The 15,520-nt window shown below is 36.8% G+C and overlaps 1 protein-coding gene across 10 annotated transcripts in view; it reads right to left on the reverse strand.

Annotated features, from left to right (window-relative positions):
* The window catches only part of RYR2 (ryanodine receptor 2), a 690,844-nt gene that overhangs the window by 109,321 nt on the left and 566,003 nt on the right, over positions 1-15,520 (reverse strand). For 4 of the 10 annotated variants that reach the window (XM_034765038.1, XM_034765041.1, XM_034765043.1 and 1 more), the window contains 7 exons: positions 12,917-12,952; positions 11,615-11,727; positions 9,824-9,920; positions 2,426-2,529; positions 1,502-1,553; positions 1,299-1,352; positions 521-544 (listed from right to left, as the gene is read on the reverse strand). In XM_034765038.1, coding sequence (XP_034620929.1) covers positions 521-544; positions 1,299-1,352; positions 1,502-1,553; positions 2,426-2,529; positions 9,824-9,920; positions 11,615-11,727; positions 12,917-12,952 — 480 coding nt within the window. The remainder of the gene's footprint in view (positions 1-520; positions 545-1,298; positions 1,353-1,501; positions 1,554-2,425; positions 2,530-9,823; positions 9,921-11,614; positions 11,728-12,916; positions 12,953-15,520) is intronic. The other 6 variants (XM_034765046.1, XM_034765040.1, XM_034765045.1 and 3 more) reach the window with 3 other exon arrangements.

A 15,520-nucleotide genomic window follows, 5' to 3' on the forward strand; every position in this document is an offset into this window, starting at 1 on the left:
TGAAGAACACTGGAACTACGACTTTGTTGGATGGATCAGCAGCATGTTCCTGGATTAATATGGTGCCACACAAAGTTGGCTTGTTAAAAGAAAGCAAAAGTACGACTGTATTCCCTTCCGATCTGAAGAAGAACAGTTTCAACTATAGAAACGAAAGAGTGATAACTGGCATTTCTTGGAATAAGGCCAGCAATCATTTTTTTAAAAGTACCATTGGCAAGAATATTAAGATAATATGAAAAAATAAAAAAATAAGTCAAGGGTTATTCCATTTTCACTAGAAGGGAAAAATGTTTTTGTATTTAATGGGGTCAAAAAGTTTCATATTATTAATCCTTGGAGTTTTAAGACGAATACATTTTTGTTCAGATGAAGGGTACTGTGAAGATAAATTATGCAAAAGCTGAAAATAGTTAGAAATATTTTAAAGACCCTTTATATGAACTTATCCAAGATGTTGGGTCTAAAAGCTAAAAGTCACAAAATTAGACCCAGACAAATACACACATTTTTTTTTTACCTTGCTGCGTTGCGATCCTGTGACCTTAAGAAAGGGTGAGGACAAGAAGTGAAATAGCAATAAGAAAAAATATCCAGAAATATTTTGCAGATAAGTGACTGATCAAACACATAAGTAGATCTCCTGTCTCTCATTTCTGTGCTTTAGTCACAAGACCCTGTGCCCCCTCATACAGCGATCACTATTACAAAGTCAACATTAATCTACAGTAAATGTAGAGTAGTGTCTGAGTTACTGCAGTTATTTCCTATTCTAAACATCGGAAATAACGTGCTAACTGTGGATAAATATTGACCTTTTCTTAACAGTCATTGCTCTATAAACAGAGATGCAAATAATTGATTAATTACTGCTACTGTATATACAATATTATTGCAATAAACACTATTCTTTCAATATTTCTTACCCATACAAACTCAGTCACCATTGGAAATCTTGTCAGTCTGTTCTCATCAGATTTTCAGAATGATTTGAGGTTCAGGATAGCAATTGAACTGTTATATGTTTGTCCAAACTGACTCTTTTAAGGTTCACTCATCAATTTTATATATAAGTGTGTGTGCATGTATACATATATAATTATGTAACACTATCTTTTCTCTCTGTTTTACTACTATGAATCTGATTACTCATATTTGTCAATCCAGCTTCTGACATGCAGTTCATTTACATAATAAGTTGCAGGAAGCCATGAAGCAAGAAACATAAATGTCAGTTAGAAGCTATGGAATAATGTATAATATGAAACAAGAAACCAAAAAGAGGACTTCAAACTTACTTCAAAACTCTTCACTTCTTCTTCACCATCATCATCCTCTTCATCATGACAACTCTGAGACCATGTAAAAACAAAACATTCACAAATAAAGTTTGCTTTAAAAAAAAAACACATGGCCCCAGTTCGATATACACCAAAACTCTTTCAATCTCCCTTACATTCTCTTATTAAAAGGTAAATGCAAAAGATGGGGAAAAAGTTACCTTTGCCATAATGTCAGCATATGCCATATACAAGTAATCTTCCTCCAGTTTGCTAGGGAATAGAAGGGGAGAAACACTGTAACCATTAATGTAATACAGCATCTCCATAAACAATTGAAACCCTCAAATATTCAGAAGAGGACCAGAAAATTGAACATTTTAAATAATTATAGTTTCCAACAGCACACCTTCTAAATAGGATGTCCTGAATTTTGTTTTTAACCTCCTTTAATTTTTTTATTAGGGTATTTCTGTTCCCCTATTAATTCAAAGGGTCTTTTCAGGAAGGGAAGAAACTAATAAACTAATACAGGCTGAACAGTGAAATTGACAACACACTGAACAAAGTGAAAATAGATTTTTTTTCTAACTTCTTTCAGTTGTAGGATTGTTAGGGGTTACTTCTAATCCAGCATTTTCAGAAAACACAATTTTCAAGATATGCATCCGAAGAAGTGGGCTGTAGCCCACAAAAGCTTATGCTCTAATAAATTTGTTAGTCTCTAAGGTGCCACAAGTACTCCTGTTCTTTTTGCGGATACAGACTAACACGGCTGCTACTCTGAAACAATTTTCAAGCTGTGCGTGTCCCTTTCAATGTGGAATACGGACATTACTAAGGACACCACGGGACAAATTTTCAACAGCAACCATAAACGTGGCATTGACGTTTGTAGGCAGAGCTGTTTGCTGCAGAAAATTCCATGTACCTGCTTCTCAGTTATGGTAAGGCCCCTCTATGCCACTCTGCCAATGTAATTAAGAATCAGGCCCTACATGTGCAGGTACATGCAAATCCGTTAGTGCTTGCTTAGCAACACTATTTGCATATGTGACATATTGCATGGCAAACTGCTGCAATTTAAAAAATGGAAGCAGCTAGACAATTTGCAGAAATTTTACAGCCCCTCCCACCAACCTTACCATTTTTCAGTTAAGGCTGTTCGACTGAAAAGCAGAATAAGCTGATGCAGCGGATCAACTCTTTTAATGCCTTCATCCTCCTCTGGTGGCTCCTCTCCAGGTTTCTGTGGGGAAAGAAAATTGGAATGGAAAAAAATATATGCATTCTACGTTATTTGTTGTGAAATCTGTCAGACTGTGAAACTTGTATTAGATATACTATAGTAATACATATCATTTGGGCTCTTTGAATTTCCTAGATAACGAGGATTTAGCAGTCTAGCTCCATGGAGTACCTTTGGGAACAGGTAGGCTAGAATCCTGAACACACTCAAACCATGAAAATTTACCCTGAATCACCCCATTCCTCATAATAGCTACCCCCCCCCCTTCCCTGGATACCGTCCCAAACCCTACCATTACTGTCTTCAGGATTAAGTTGAGGGGATAGCCTGAACACAGTATGGGCTACCACCTTAAGGCTGACAAGGCACTAACTATCTGCTCCTACCTTACTGTAACAGCCTGCCTCAGCAGAGTGAAGAATTCTTCCCTGCTCCTACTACTTTATGGTGCCTATTGTGACCTGCCAACCATGCTGCTTCTTGCTCCCTAAAGAGCCTGATGCATTGTGCGGTGAGGGAGGGGCTGTAACCCAAACTTGCAGCCCTCCTCATCATTTTAAGATGGGGGATTTCATGTCTACCAATAACAGTGTTAAAGTTGGCAAGGGTGGATCCTTTGGACAGTCTGCATTTTTACTGTTAATGTAGATTTTTTTTCTTCTCACTTTAAAGCTCTACATTTGCCCAAGTTTTTCCATACTTAGAAAAGAGCATCTTTGCTTGGTTGGGTAATTTTTAATTTTAGGTTTACAATCCTCTAGTTAGGGCTGACTTTTCTTTTTACAATGATTTATAAAGTGGCAGTTGACAGAGCACCCCCTAAAGGTTTGGATTTGAAAGTATCTTCAAAGCATTATTTTTAACCTCATCTTATGAGCCTCCATGAATTAGTAGAAAGCCAACTTTCATATGACAGCATAGTACTTCAGATAGTTTCAGTCTGCAAACCAGGGGTCCCCAAAACTGTACTATGTTGACCATCAATGTTCCAGAGAACACGTGGTGGTGGTTCCAGGAGAACTGCCTAAGCACGTGGTGCTGGCTCCTCCTCATTTCCACCTGCCCAAATACATTAAAATACAGATAAAAATATGCCCAATGCATAGCTGAGATTAATATTCCATGTCAACAATTGTTGTCACAGGCATGTTATTTGATCACAATAGGAGGGGTTTGGCCACATGACAATTGCAAGGAGATTAGGTATTCAAAAGTCCTGTTAATAAGTGGCACACATTATGAAAAAGTTTGGGAATCCCTGCTTTAAACATCAGGAAAGAAACCCTCAGGGAAAATACACTGGAACCCTATTGTACTCTGAGATAGACATGTGCAACTCCCAATGAAGTCAAAGAGAGGTGAGTAGCACGTTGGGGCAGAACACAGCAAATTCTATTTTAAACAACTTTGATTATATATGAGCACTTTCACATTTCCCTTCCTTTGGTCTTTATTATTGAGGGTATCTGCTGATAATTAATCTACTCCTGAGATTAATAAGAATTTATGTACCGGAATTCTTTTTTGAACCCCATTATACTTTTGGCTTTTACAACATCCCCTGGCAATGAGTTCCACAGGTTGACTGTGCGCTGTGTGAAGAAGTACTTCTTTTTGTTTATTTTAAACCTGCTGCTTATTAATTTGATTGGGTTACCCTGGTTCTTGTGTAATGTGAAGTAGTAAATAACACTTCCTTATTCACTTTCTCCACATCATTCATGATTTTATAGATCTCTATCATATCCACCCTTAGTTGTGTCTCTTTTCAAGCTGTTTACTCTCTCCTTATACAGAAGCAGTTTCATATCCTCAAACATTTTTATTGCCCTTCTCTGTACCTTTTTCAATTCTAATATCTTTTTTGAGATGGGGCAACCAGAACTGCACACATATTCAAGGTGTAGATTTATATAATGGCATTATGATATCATATGATTTTGATATTTTCTGTCTTATTATCTCTTTCCTAATGGTTTCAAATCCTTATTCCTTAGATGAATGTATAATCCTCTCTTTCTGACTGTGAAGCATGAATTCAGGTGGGGAATAAGGAACAGTAACCATTCTTATTTTTAAAACAAACTTATCCAGTTTTAAAATCTTTTTAGTCACAAAGTGTAAGGAAGAGAGACACAGAACACACAGGATACATAAGGAATTTAAATGTAATTAGAAAGTATTTCAAAGTTACTCACAAGGAATCAGTTGTTCACTTTTAACTTTTCAAAGAAAATAGGGACTTTCCCATACTTACATATTAATGCAGAAATTACCTATGAAGAATTTCGGCAAGAGGCTTAAGGATCACTTGAGATCACTTAAGACCTCAAAATAGGTGCTGGTCGTACACACAAAGGTGAATTTCACTCAGAGAGCGATTGCCCTCACATAATAATATAGTGAGACACTAGTAGCTATATTTTCTATAACTTTATTGAAAAGATAAGCATGCAGGATAAGTCTTCACTTCACTGAATTGCTTTTAAAAAAGAGTAAATTTTGTAAATTCCCACAGATAATTCTATTTTTCTAAAAGGAAAAGTGATGTAAGATCTAAACTCCTTTGTGAATTTCTTCCTGAAGACCTTACTCAGGCAAAACACCAAATGACTTTCCATTGTAAGGACTAAGGGTTAAATCACCCTGTCAGGAAAAGGCAGCTAAGCCTGAAAAAGGACACCATATTAAATCCACAAACAACAATTCTCAGTTTTCACTCCAAGAATCTCAAAGTACTTAAGCACATTCATAAATGTATCCACTGCTTCTTTGTCATCCTCATTATTCCTGTTTTACAGATGAGGAAACTGAAATATTAAAAGATTCTGGGTCAGATGATCTGATCTGCTCCAGTCTCTTTGCAAAGGAGCTGGAAAGCCAGCTTTGAGGGCTAGCTGTGGATTTCATACTCATATGGCACCGAGATGGCTTCTAGGCTATCCACTTCTAGCCCTTCTGGTATAGAGGTTGTGGCTAGAGTGCTGCTGCAATTCCTGCTATCCTAGCTAGTGTACCAGGTCCTTTGGGCAATAGCTAGCAGATGTAGTTTAGAGCAGATCTAATACTGCTCTGAATTGTGTGAGTGATTGGATCAGTATTGAACTGGGCCAATGATCAGAGAGCTACAAATGGCTCATTCACCCCCTCCCTCTCCATTCAGCTGTACCGAATATTTACTGGATGAAGCTGTGGGCTTGGCTCCTGTCAGATATGGCAGTGCCTGTCTCATAAAGCCTTTAAATTAGCCCATTTTCAGGGAAATAAGTCACCATTGTTATTATCCAGGACCAGGAGTGTGCACAAACATTTAGGAATACAAGTCAGTGCTTACAACAGATAATTATGTCTGAATAATGCAAATTATAATTGCAGTCATATTTGATCATCATAGCGGGCCCTCCATGGGCTCTTTATTCTCTTTAATTAAATGACAACTTTCTATAACCCATGATTTCATCATCCAAAACACTTGCCTAACGTTATAAAAACTGATCAAGCTAAAGAGTGGAAGTTGTGTTAATTTTTTAATCCACGATATTGGATTTCAAAGGTCTACTTCAAATTAAATGTAGGAATCAATTTGCCAATGACTGTGTTAAATGGAATTCATTGCGTTAGTATACTCTAGCATGGCAATGAGAACAAGTGGGTTTTCTGGTGTTTCTGGAATGCAGGGGTTCTTAATTTTCAATTTATTAATTAATAAAATTTTGATTTACATTTATTTAAATGTAAAATTCACTACCTGAACAAACTTAACAAAAGTGGGCAAAACAAATGCTCTGGGAATTATTTTGGGGGAGTTCTATGGCCACTGCTATAGAGGAGGTCAGACTAAATGATCACAGTGGTCCCTTCTGGCTTTGGAATGTATGAATCTATAAAAAAATTAATTGGGAACATTTTTAATTATAGTGTTTCTAAATATTGAAGTGCCACACAATAGTAGTTGAGTTACACTAACATTAATTAATTCAGTATCATTCCTGTTAAATAACTGCACTCAGTAATAGTTTCTCAACATAGTTTACTGCCAGAAGTCATATTATATCAAGTGTATCCATATGAACTCAGGTGCATATATAATCTCTGTCTTTTTATTAAATATAGGAACAGTGTTTTTTGTAACAGAACATTAAAAAAAGGAAGGCATGGTAAGCCATCTGATTTAATTTCAGATAAACCCCCATTATTGTAAAGCACCATAGTCAAAAAGTTAAAAAATAGATTAAAAATCTCAATTTATTTTGGTGATACTTTTCAATAAAAGTAAACTTTTCCATGCTACAGCGTGACCCTGGTGAAAGACTTCAGGCTGAAACCAACATTGTCCTTCTCTTTGTGAAGGGAGTGGCACCCTGAAATGTATTGATGCTGGTATCATCACCTCATACATTAAAATGTGACAATGTTGAAACATTCCCAAGAGGAGAAAATGCAATTGTGGCAGAAACCCACCAAATTGTCTTTTCAATGTACCAGACTTGGCAAGGCTATGCTTTCCTTTTGGGTTTAGCATGTCAGACTGAAATAATCACACTTTGAATAGCAAAATGTTGGCCCATTGGTGGAATTTTGAGAAGCCAGGGAATAAGGGGCAGGAAAAGGTGAATTCCATTTCTATTATTGGAGGAAAGGACAAATAAAATAGAAATAATTATTTCCTTTCATGAGAAATTTTCCAGATTACTTTGGTTTTTATAGCAAGTGTCGGACACCCTTGGCTGTCCTTCTGCATGTGAACAGGGTGCTTGACCCTGCAAGGAGCTTCTAAGATTGGGATACTGTGTTGTAATCTACGGTGCTAACTTCAACAGTTCCTTCCTCCTCCTACACCAGCCATCAGAACAGAGCTGGCATGGAGGGAATGCATGCTGCCCTCTATTAAAGGGCACTGCAGCAGCCAATCTGCTTTGTGTTCCCCAAAAGGCATACTGGTGTGAGACTTCTAGCCATCTGCTGGTACAGAGTTTATTTTGATCTTCCCAGAGCATACATACACATCATGCTGAGATGAGGAGGAAAGGTGACTAGATAGTGAAGAGAGAGCCCTTCATGTTATTTTAAGTTAGTTACTGTACCAGATGTTTGCATGCACACCCACCCCCTGCTGCCACAAAATTGTCACTTCTTGCAATTTTGGGGAATGTCTCTGGGGTCACAAAGTAGTTCTGACAGCCAGGGTCAGTGTAAAGACTTTCTATTATATTTTGGTTAATTCATCTATGAACATTTTGTGTTTCCTTTTTCAAAGCCCTTACAGTTACTTTTTATTTTCCCCTTCTTTTCTCGAGGCCACTGAGCCCTGCTTTTTTAATTTTTGAAGATACATGGGGGTGAATATCATAGAAATAAACTCATACATGAAATAAATATCATGAGGGTGTGTCTATTTCTGGTCTCTCTCTCGGTCAATGTATGAATGGTGCAGCAGGAGTCCCCCACTCCGGCCAAGAATATGAGCTTCTGTTTGCCCTCCAAGATGCAAGATTAGTTGCACGTAAGTGGATTCTAGTTTTAAAGATTTTGCAGGAACAGTGGATGTCAGCGCACAGCATGTTCAGTAGTTCAGAAGTTGAGCAGTCTGAAATTAGGCTGTGTGTATTGCTATAAACAACTATAATAATTTATCCATTGTTTACTTCCAAAGATCAGGAACAATTCTTGAAGTGTTCTTGTTAGAGGTTTCTATTTGTAAACATTTTAAAGAGGCACTAGCTGCTATTAAATGCGTTACCCTCTTAGTGTGTGTGAATTTATTAAGTTATATCTGCAATAAAAAGATTTTTTTTTAATGAACTCTTCTGTGCTCTCATCTGTCTAGGGGATATAACTAACAGCATGAGGCCAAAATAGACAGTGAAGTCACATAACACTATACACACAAGGGAGAAAAAGCCCAACATTATGCATAGGTGGAGGAAGCAAGGATCAGTTATGCATGGAGAAGGGTCTAATTATGCTCTAATCACTGACATCTTCTGCTCTTTAGTTTATGTCATTTTCCAACTTCTCATAACCCCACTAGAGCCTACCATTTAAAAAATAGGGAAAGAGAAATGCCGGACATTAAAGTGTTAAATTGGTTATACTTGAGCACATAACGTTATATAAGTGTTTAGACTCTGAGTAGACTGTCTGTCTAATCCTCACAAAATCATAGTTAATCACGTAATAAATTAAAGCTTTTTGTTGGGTTAATATCTTAATATATGCTTCTATTCATTTCTCTTTATAACAATGTTTCTACAATATTCTGTTTCTCAAATTCTAGATGATCTTCAGAAATCTTCAGAATTGCTCAAAGCTATTAAAGATAATATCTATAGAAATCATTATGAAAATATGCTTTTCAACTGTATGTTATCTTTTGACTACATTACAAAAAATGAAGAAATTTAATTTGTTATAATAAAGTTGCTGAAAGCTAGATTCTGAATTGATTATTTTTAAATAGCCTGTTGTAAACAATTATTGTAGACAGGCACAAATACTGTTAAATATTTTCTTGTTTTTATAACCGCTGTCCAGTGAATCGAATTCTAATCCAATCAGGAAAATTGTATTTTACGCTGACAATGTAATGCATTGCACAAAAAGGGATCTACAGAAAACTGACTTCAACAAAACTAACTGGTTTTTAAAACTTAGGCAAAAAACAATTATCCCGCCTCCTAATAGTAGAAATCTCGTTGACATTTTGTCAATTTATTGATCATATTCCCTCTTCTGTTTCAATCTTTGTCTGCTTCAAAACAGTTCACAGTCTCTCTCAGCATAAACTCAAAACAGTTAAAATCAAATTAAACATTTTGATTTTTAATAATAGCAGCCCAGTTTTCCTCCCCTACCTTTGTGTATGGAGGGGACCCTTCACAAAATGCTAAGACTCATACCTGACTTCAGTGTGCACTGAACTGGGCCCGCAGTGTGAAAGGTGGGGCTGAGCCATCTCCTCAGGACTCGTGCCCTTCACCCGGGCCCTACAGAGTGGGAGGAGGCTCAGCAGTGGACAAGAACACAGAGCCTATTTGCCAATGGCTCACAGGATCTGACGGGTTTGGAGTAGGAACCATGGCATTTTCTGCAGGGCTCAAGCTCTACCTCCCTAATAGATTTCCTCCCCCTATGCAACTTCTGCGGGTGCTCCTAAGGGAAGGTCTTGTCGGGGCCAATACTAATACCCTGGTTTTATATTTTGTTCTTTTTCCTTAAATACCTGTCTGTTCATTATATATGATTATCAATAAATATAATCTACAATCCCATTATCCCTGCACCCAGAACATACCGCTAAATCTTCTATCAGTTTATCTTCAAAGTAATGCTCTTCTGTTTCAATCCAAGACTTTTCATAACCTTGAAGAAAGAGATTGACAGCTCGATGCCTAAAGAGAGAATATTTAAAACAAAACTATTAATCTATAAAAAGAAGATTTACTCAATATAAATTCATTTTATTCAGAGAATTTTGCAGCTATTACAACAACCACTTGCACAGGGGACCAATATTTCCTGGTAAGACCTGTCAAAAAATATCCATTTGTTTAATTAAGTCTGCCCTAGAATTTTCACTGATGTCCCCTATTCAAAAGTGTCTGGCATTAAAAACATCTACGCAAACTAGTGTCAGAGTTTAATAAATTATTCCAAGATCTAATCATTCAAGTATCTTTTGAAGCAATTAAAAATAGTAAGAGAGAACTACAATCCTTTCAATGATGATGATCTTGTGGGATTACATTAGTGTGTTTCATCTTGACTGTAAAATTTTCATTTAACACTATACTGCTGGGACCACAGCCATGGATGCCTTTTTGTTTGGACTGATGGCCAAGTAATTGTATTTTTAATTTTCATGATTAAATTTGCATATTCAAAATCATAAATTAATTTATTTCAAAATAAGTAAAATTAAATCAATGCAGAGTAAAGTGAATTTAGGACCATGTTTTTATTTCAGAGATACTTGCAAGATAATCAGCAAAAACAAACTTTTCACATTTATAATTGAATCAGTGGTGTACACCTCAATAGAATAATCTTATGAATCCTCATTCATTTCAGCAATCATTTTCAAATGTTTGGGGTGAATGAAGAGTGAAACAGAATTAATAAAAATATACAACTCCAATATGCATATATGCAGAAACACATTGAACCACTTTTAAAAAGTAAGAATAACTAGTGGCAAAGGTGTCTCAATCCCTATATATAGCTGTAGTTTCCTTTTAGAAGCAGGTACATAGGGCCAAAATCAATCCAATGTGATAGCCCAAACCACTGCCACCTTCCCTGGGGCAGAATCACAGACTCAGCCTCAGCAATTGTCATGGCTTTTGTGCTTGATACAGAATTCCCTTTTCCTGACTGAGCTTGGCAACAGGCCAAATGATCGCTTGGAGAGAGTAGCATGTTGTACAATGGACACACACATTCTAGCAATACTTTTTGCTGGACTGGGCCAAACAGCAAAGTGTCTAGGGGCAAATCCAGCCCCTTCCTCCACAGCCACTGAGATTTCTCGGGTCGTAGATTCTGTACTTCTGCTTCACAAGGAGGAGCAGGGACACCTTGTGCAGCCTGGAGGAGCAGGATGTAGAGGGAAGGCATGTAGAGAGCGTCCAGGGTGGAATTATGGGAAGATTAGGATTCATTACTATTTGAATAATCCCAGCCCTCTGTCCTGTGATAAGTGTGCACCTAATAATTACTGTTGCCCCACAGCTGATTCATGGCCTGAGAGGAGATTTACTTCCCCTCATGATCATGTAGTGGTTTCTGGGGTGCACAATCCTGTGTTTGGGCCATGAGCTCGAGCACTGCATTTGGATATAAATGCAGACCAATAGAAAAGAAAATTTATACCAAGAAGAACGTAACAGAAGGGTTTACTGAGAAGAGAAAATGCCATGATCAGCTTTTTTCACTTAGCACTTTTAGCAGCTCTTTTCAAAAGACAGACGACAAGAATGTAATAAATCATTGTACATTTTCATTTCGGAGATAAAAACAGAAAACAACATTATAGAACCTTGGTATGTGTATTTCCTTCATTTGACGCTCGCCACATCATTCTTACCTTGGCAGATTATATAATGGAGCCATTCTAAAGCAGGCCACTACTGCTCTTTTCCTCTGTTTGGACAACAGTTTGTGCCACACTGCCTTTTTGGACCTCTGAGGATGCTCAACCTGGTAGACAAATTACACAATGAAAAATAAACAATGTGTCTTTTCCTTGACTGACTTTTAATAAAAAACTAACCGGGGCACAGTCAGAGAACAGATAACAGAAAGTAACTAGCAAAAATGTTTTCTACACATTATTCAAGTGACCAAATATTATGTGACCCGCATGATTTTCCTCCTTCTCTTTTACCCTAACCGTAGGCCATTTGAACTAGAGATTAGTATGTTACTGAGGCCATCTCTCATGTAGTACTGGAATTCAATGAAAAACAAATTATTTTTTACTTTTTTTAAAAATGTCTCTTTTTATAAGAGCCAGAACAACCTTTTTAATTCAGTTATTTTAATAGTACTAATTACACATGTTGTGGCAGGCAGCATTGAAAAGTGATGAACTTATCTATCTATCCCAATAACCCTGTATCTCCTTCCTTAAGCATGTATCGTCAGGATGAACATAAGGTGATCTAAAACACCTCAGTTGTGCCTGTGAATGCTGGAAACGAACATAGTTAAAATTTTCTCCTAAAACAATTCTTTTATTCTATTCAAAACTACGTAATTCTTACTCAAGAATCGATTTTTTTTTCCCCCTGTGGACCACCAATTCAGACAGAGTCATCATGCTGTTTAACTGTGCTCCAGTGTACTCAGATTCTCTACCTCCCCACATCATCAAAAAGGACAATGGAAGTTAAATGTCATCTTAATGAAAGGTTTGATGCTCTCATTCATAATAAAGGAAACCACAGTACTTTGAAATACACAACAATGAGAACATTTTTAAGAACACAAAATTGAATTTAGGGAATGCAGTTATCAAACAGTATTTTATTAGTTTAGTGACCCATTCAAAATAAATAAAACCCACAAACAACACACCTAGGAGTCGTGAATGGAATCACTTAATTAAACAAGCAAAGAAATTACAGGGCATCCACAGCACAGTGGAGAAGAATTAATCTCAGGTGAAAGACAGATTAAATGCCACAGCCCCCTCCAAAAGAATGAGTAAAAGTGAACCAAAGTTGTTATGAGAAAGGGTATGAAATAAATCACTGTATAGCATTCATATTGAGAACCACAAAACAAAACGAAGCCATCAGAGCTATTAATACTCAGCCAAGCACATCCCAAAGTGAAACTCATTATTAATATATTTACAAACTACTATAAAACTCTCTATACTTCCCAAACAGAAAAATCTCTGGCGCATTTTAGAAGATCTCTGGAAGTAATAAAAATAGAAAAAATTAGACATGCACGAAAGAGCAAAACCTGATGGCACCTCCCTGCAGATGAAATATGCAAAGCTTTCAGCATAATGACACCTGGAAAGCACTGGGTTTTGCTTGGCTATAACAAAGTACCATAAAAATTAATGGAACTGATTGTTCCCATGGTTAATATTTTTCACATAAGATTAAAGAAATGGAACTACCCGGTTCAATGAGGGAAGCAAACGTATATGTAATACATAAAGAGAATAAAATACACAAGGCCATATAATGAAACATAATATGAATTTAAAGAGAAATACATTAGAAAATAAGAGAGCAGGGATATATGCAGACTGGTCAGATTAAAAAAAACACAGATTTCTTTTAGGGCTGAATGGTAAAGGGCAGCTACTGGTGTGAAGGAGAGAGAGGCTCAAATAATGATCTCAGCAGGTCCAAAATAGGATGTGGATTTGGGTTTTACAGTTATTTTAGTGTAGGAGTGTTACAAAAATTTAGTAACAGAGAACTCCAATTCCACAAGGTTCCTTAAATCTCTTCACATCCAGAGGACTATTCACTTGCTTAAAGTTAGGCATGTGTTTAAGGGCTTGTGTACACAAACATTTAGTTCGTGGCAAGTTGCAGTACGAATCTACCCTGCACTAGTTTGACATGGAACGTCCACATAGACCCTGCTGATACAACAGTTTGTCAGTGTGCTTTGATCTTCTGTTTCAAAGAGGACTAGATCAAAGTGAACTAACAGATTGTTAAAAGGCAGTAGCAGGGTCCATGTGGACTGTTAGTCCACAGCAAGCTAGTGTGAGAACGGTTCACACCTCAGCTGGCCATGAATTAATTGTTTGTGTAGATAAGCCCTGAGTAATTGGGACCAGAATTCACATCAACTAGTAGAGTGTTTGCACTTGTTGCTCAATTCCAAGGGCACCATCAACTCAGCTAAAAACAGGAAGAAGCCAAGACCCTGAAGAAAACCAAATTTGCATCTGTGATTATGTTTGCTGCAAAAAATTTTAAAATATTATTGAAAAAACAAGGGAAAGCTATTGTGGTTAAATTTGAAATGATGAAAATTCCCAAACTTCCATGAGAAGTCACTGATATAAGTCATCACAACTCATCATTTTGAATTATATTGTAATAAAGAAAATTACTTACCAGTAGTTGTTTCTAATAGCTGCCTCTATGATCTCAGGAAATTAGTTACTATAACAGATGCCCACCTTTGGGTCCAATTTTTCAGAATAAAGCTACTGAATACTCCCCTAGTTCTAATTTTAAAGGTACTACACTGCCTCATCAAGAAGTAGTATCTACTAAGGAATGGCAATGGTCCCAAATGCCTTTAATAGTCAGCTCATTTTCTGAGGAAAGTAATAAAAAATATTGTCAACATTGCAGGGAAAATAGATGGGTGTAATGGGTGAGTAACTTGGCTCCTAGTAATAATAACTACAAGAACTTCTGAGAATAAATATTACAGGTATTTTTCCTTTTTTCAAAGGTAATTTTTTCTAATATAACCCTGTTCCTGGGATCTAAAAAATGCAAGTAGTGCCCTAATACATGTTGCGATTAAACATAATAATAATAAAACTGAAACAGACATATTTTAATTGCATGTCAACTTAATGAATATATCACTAACAGAAAAAATAACAGGAGCAGAGGATTTTTATGAAGAGAATTATAAAACACTTAACAGATGTAAAAGATCATAGAATCATAGAAACGTGGGACTGAAAGGGATCTCAATAGCTCATCTAGTCCAGTCCCCTGCACTGAGTGAGGACTAAGTATTATCTAAACCATCACTGACATGTGTTTGTCTAACCCGTTTTTTATAAACCTCCAATGATGGAGATGCCACAACCTCCCTAGGCAATTTGTTCCAGTGCTTAAGTACTCTTACAGTTAGGAAGTTTTTTCTAATGTCCAATTCAAATTGCCCTTGATGCAGTTAAAGTCTGTTTCTTCTTGTCCTATTCTCAGCAGTTAAGGAGAACAATTTATCACCCTCCTCTTTAGAACCTCTTACACACTTGAAAACTGTTATCATGTCCCCCCTCAGACTTCTCTTCTCCAAACTAAATAAACCCAATCGTCCCTCATAGGTTATGTTTTCTAGACCTTTAAACATTTTTGTTGCTCTCCTTTGGATTTTCTCCAATTTGTCCACATAATTCCTGAAATGTGGTGCGAAGAACTGGACACAATACTCCAGCTGAGGCTTTATCAATGCTGAGTAAGGTAAAATAATTATTTCTTGTGTCTTGCTTACAACATTCTTGCTAATACATCCCAAAATAATGTTGGGAGGGAGTTGCAACAGAATTACATTGTTGACTCATTTTTTGTGATCCACTATTACCACCAGGTCTTTTTCTGCAGTACTCCTTCCCACGCAGTTATTTCCCATTTTGTATTTATGCAACCTATTGTTCCTTTCTAAATGTGTACTTTGTATTTTTCCTGTGCTTTGGATGATTGCCAGTTTCCTCCCTGTGAAGGAGCAGTTTCCTCCTCCCTGGTGGTGCTACTGCAGTCTTCTC

Source organism: Trachemys scripta, chromosome 3 (assembly GCF_013100865.1).
Source record: "Trachemys scripta elegans isolate TJP31775 chromosome 3, CAS_Tse_1.0, whole genome shotgun sequence".
Classification (NCBI taxonomy): Eukaryota; Metazoa; Chordata; order Testudines; family Emydidae; genus Trachemys; species Trachemys scripta.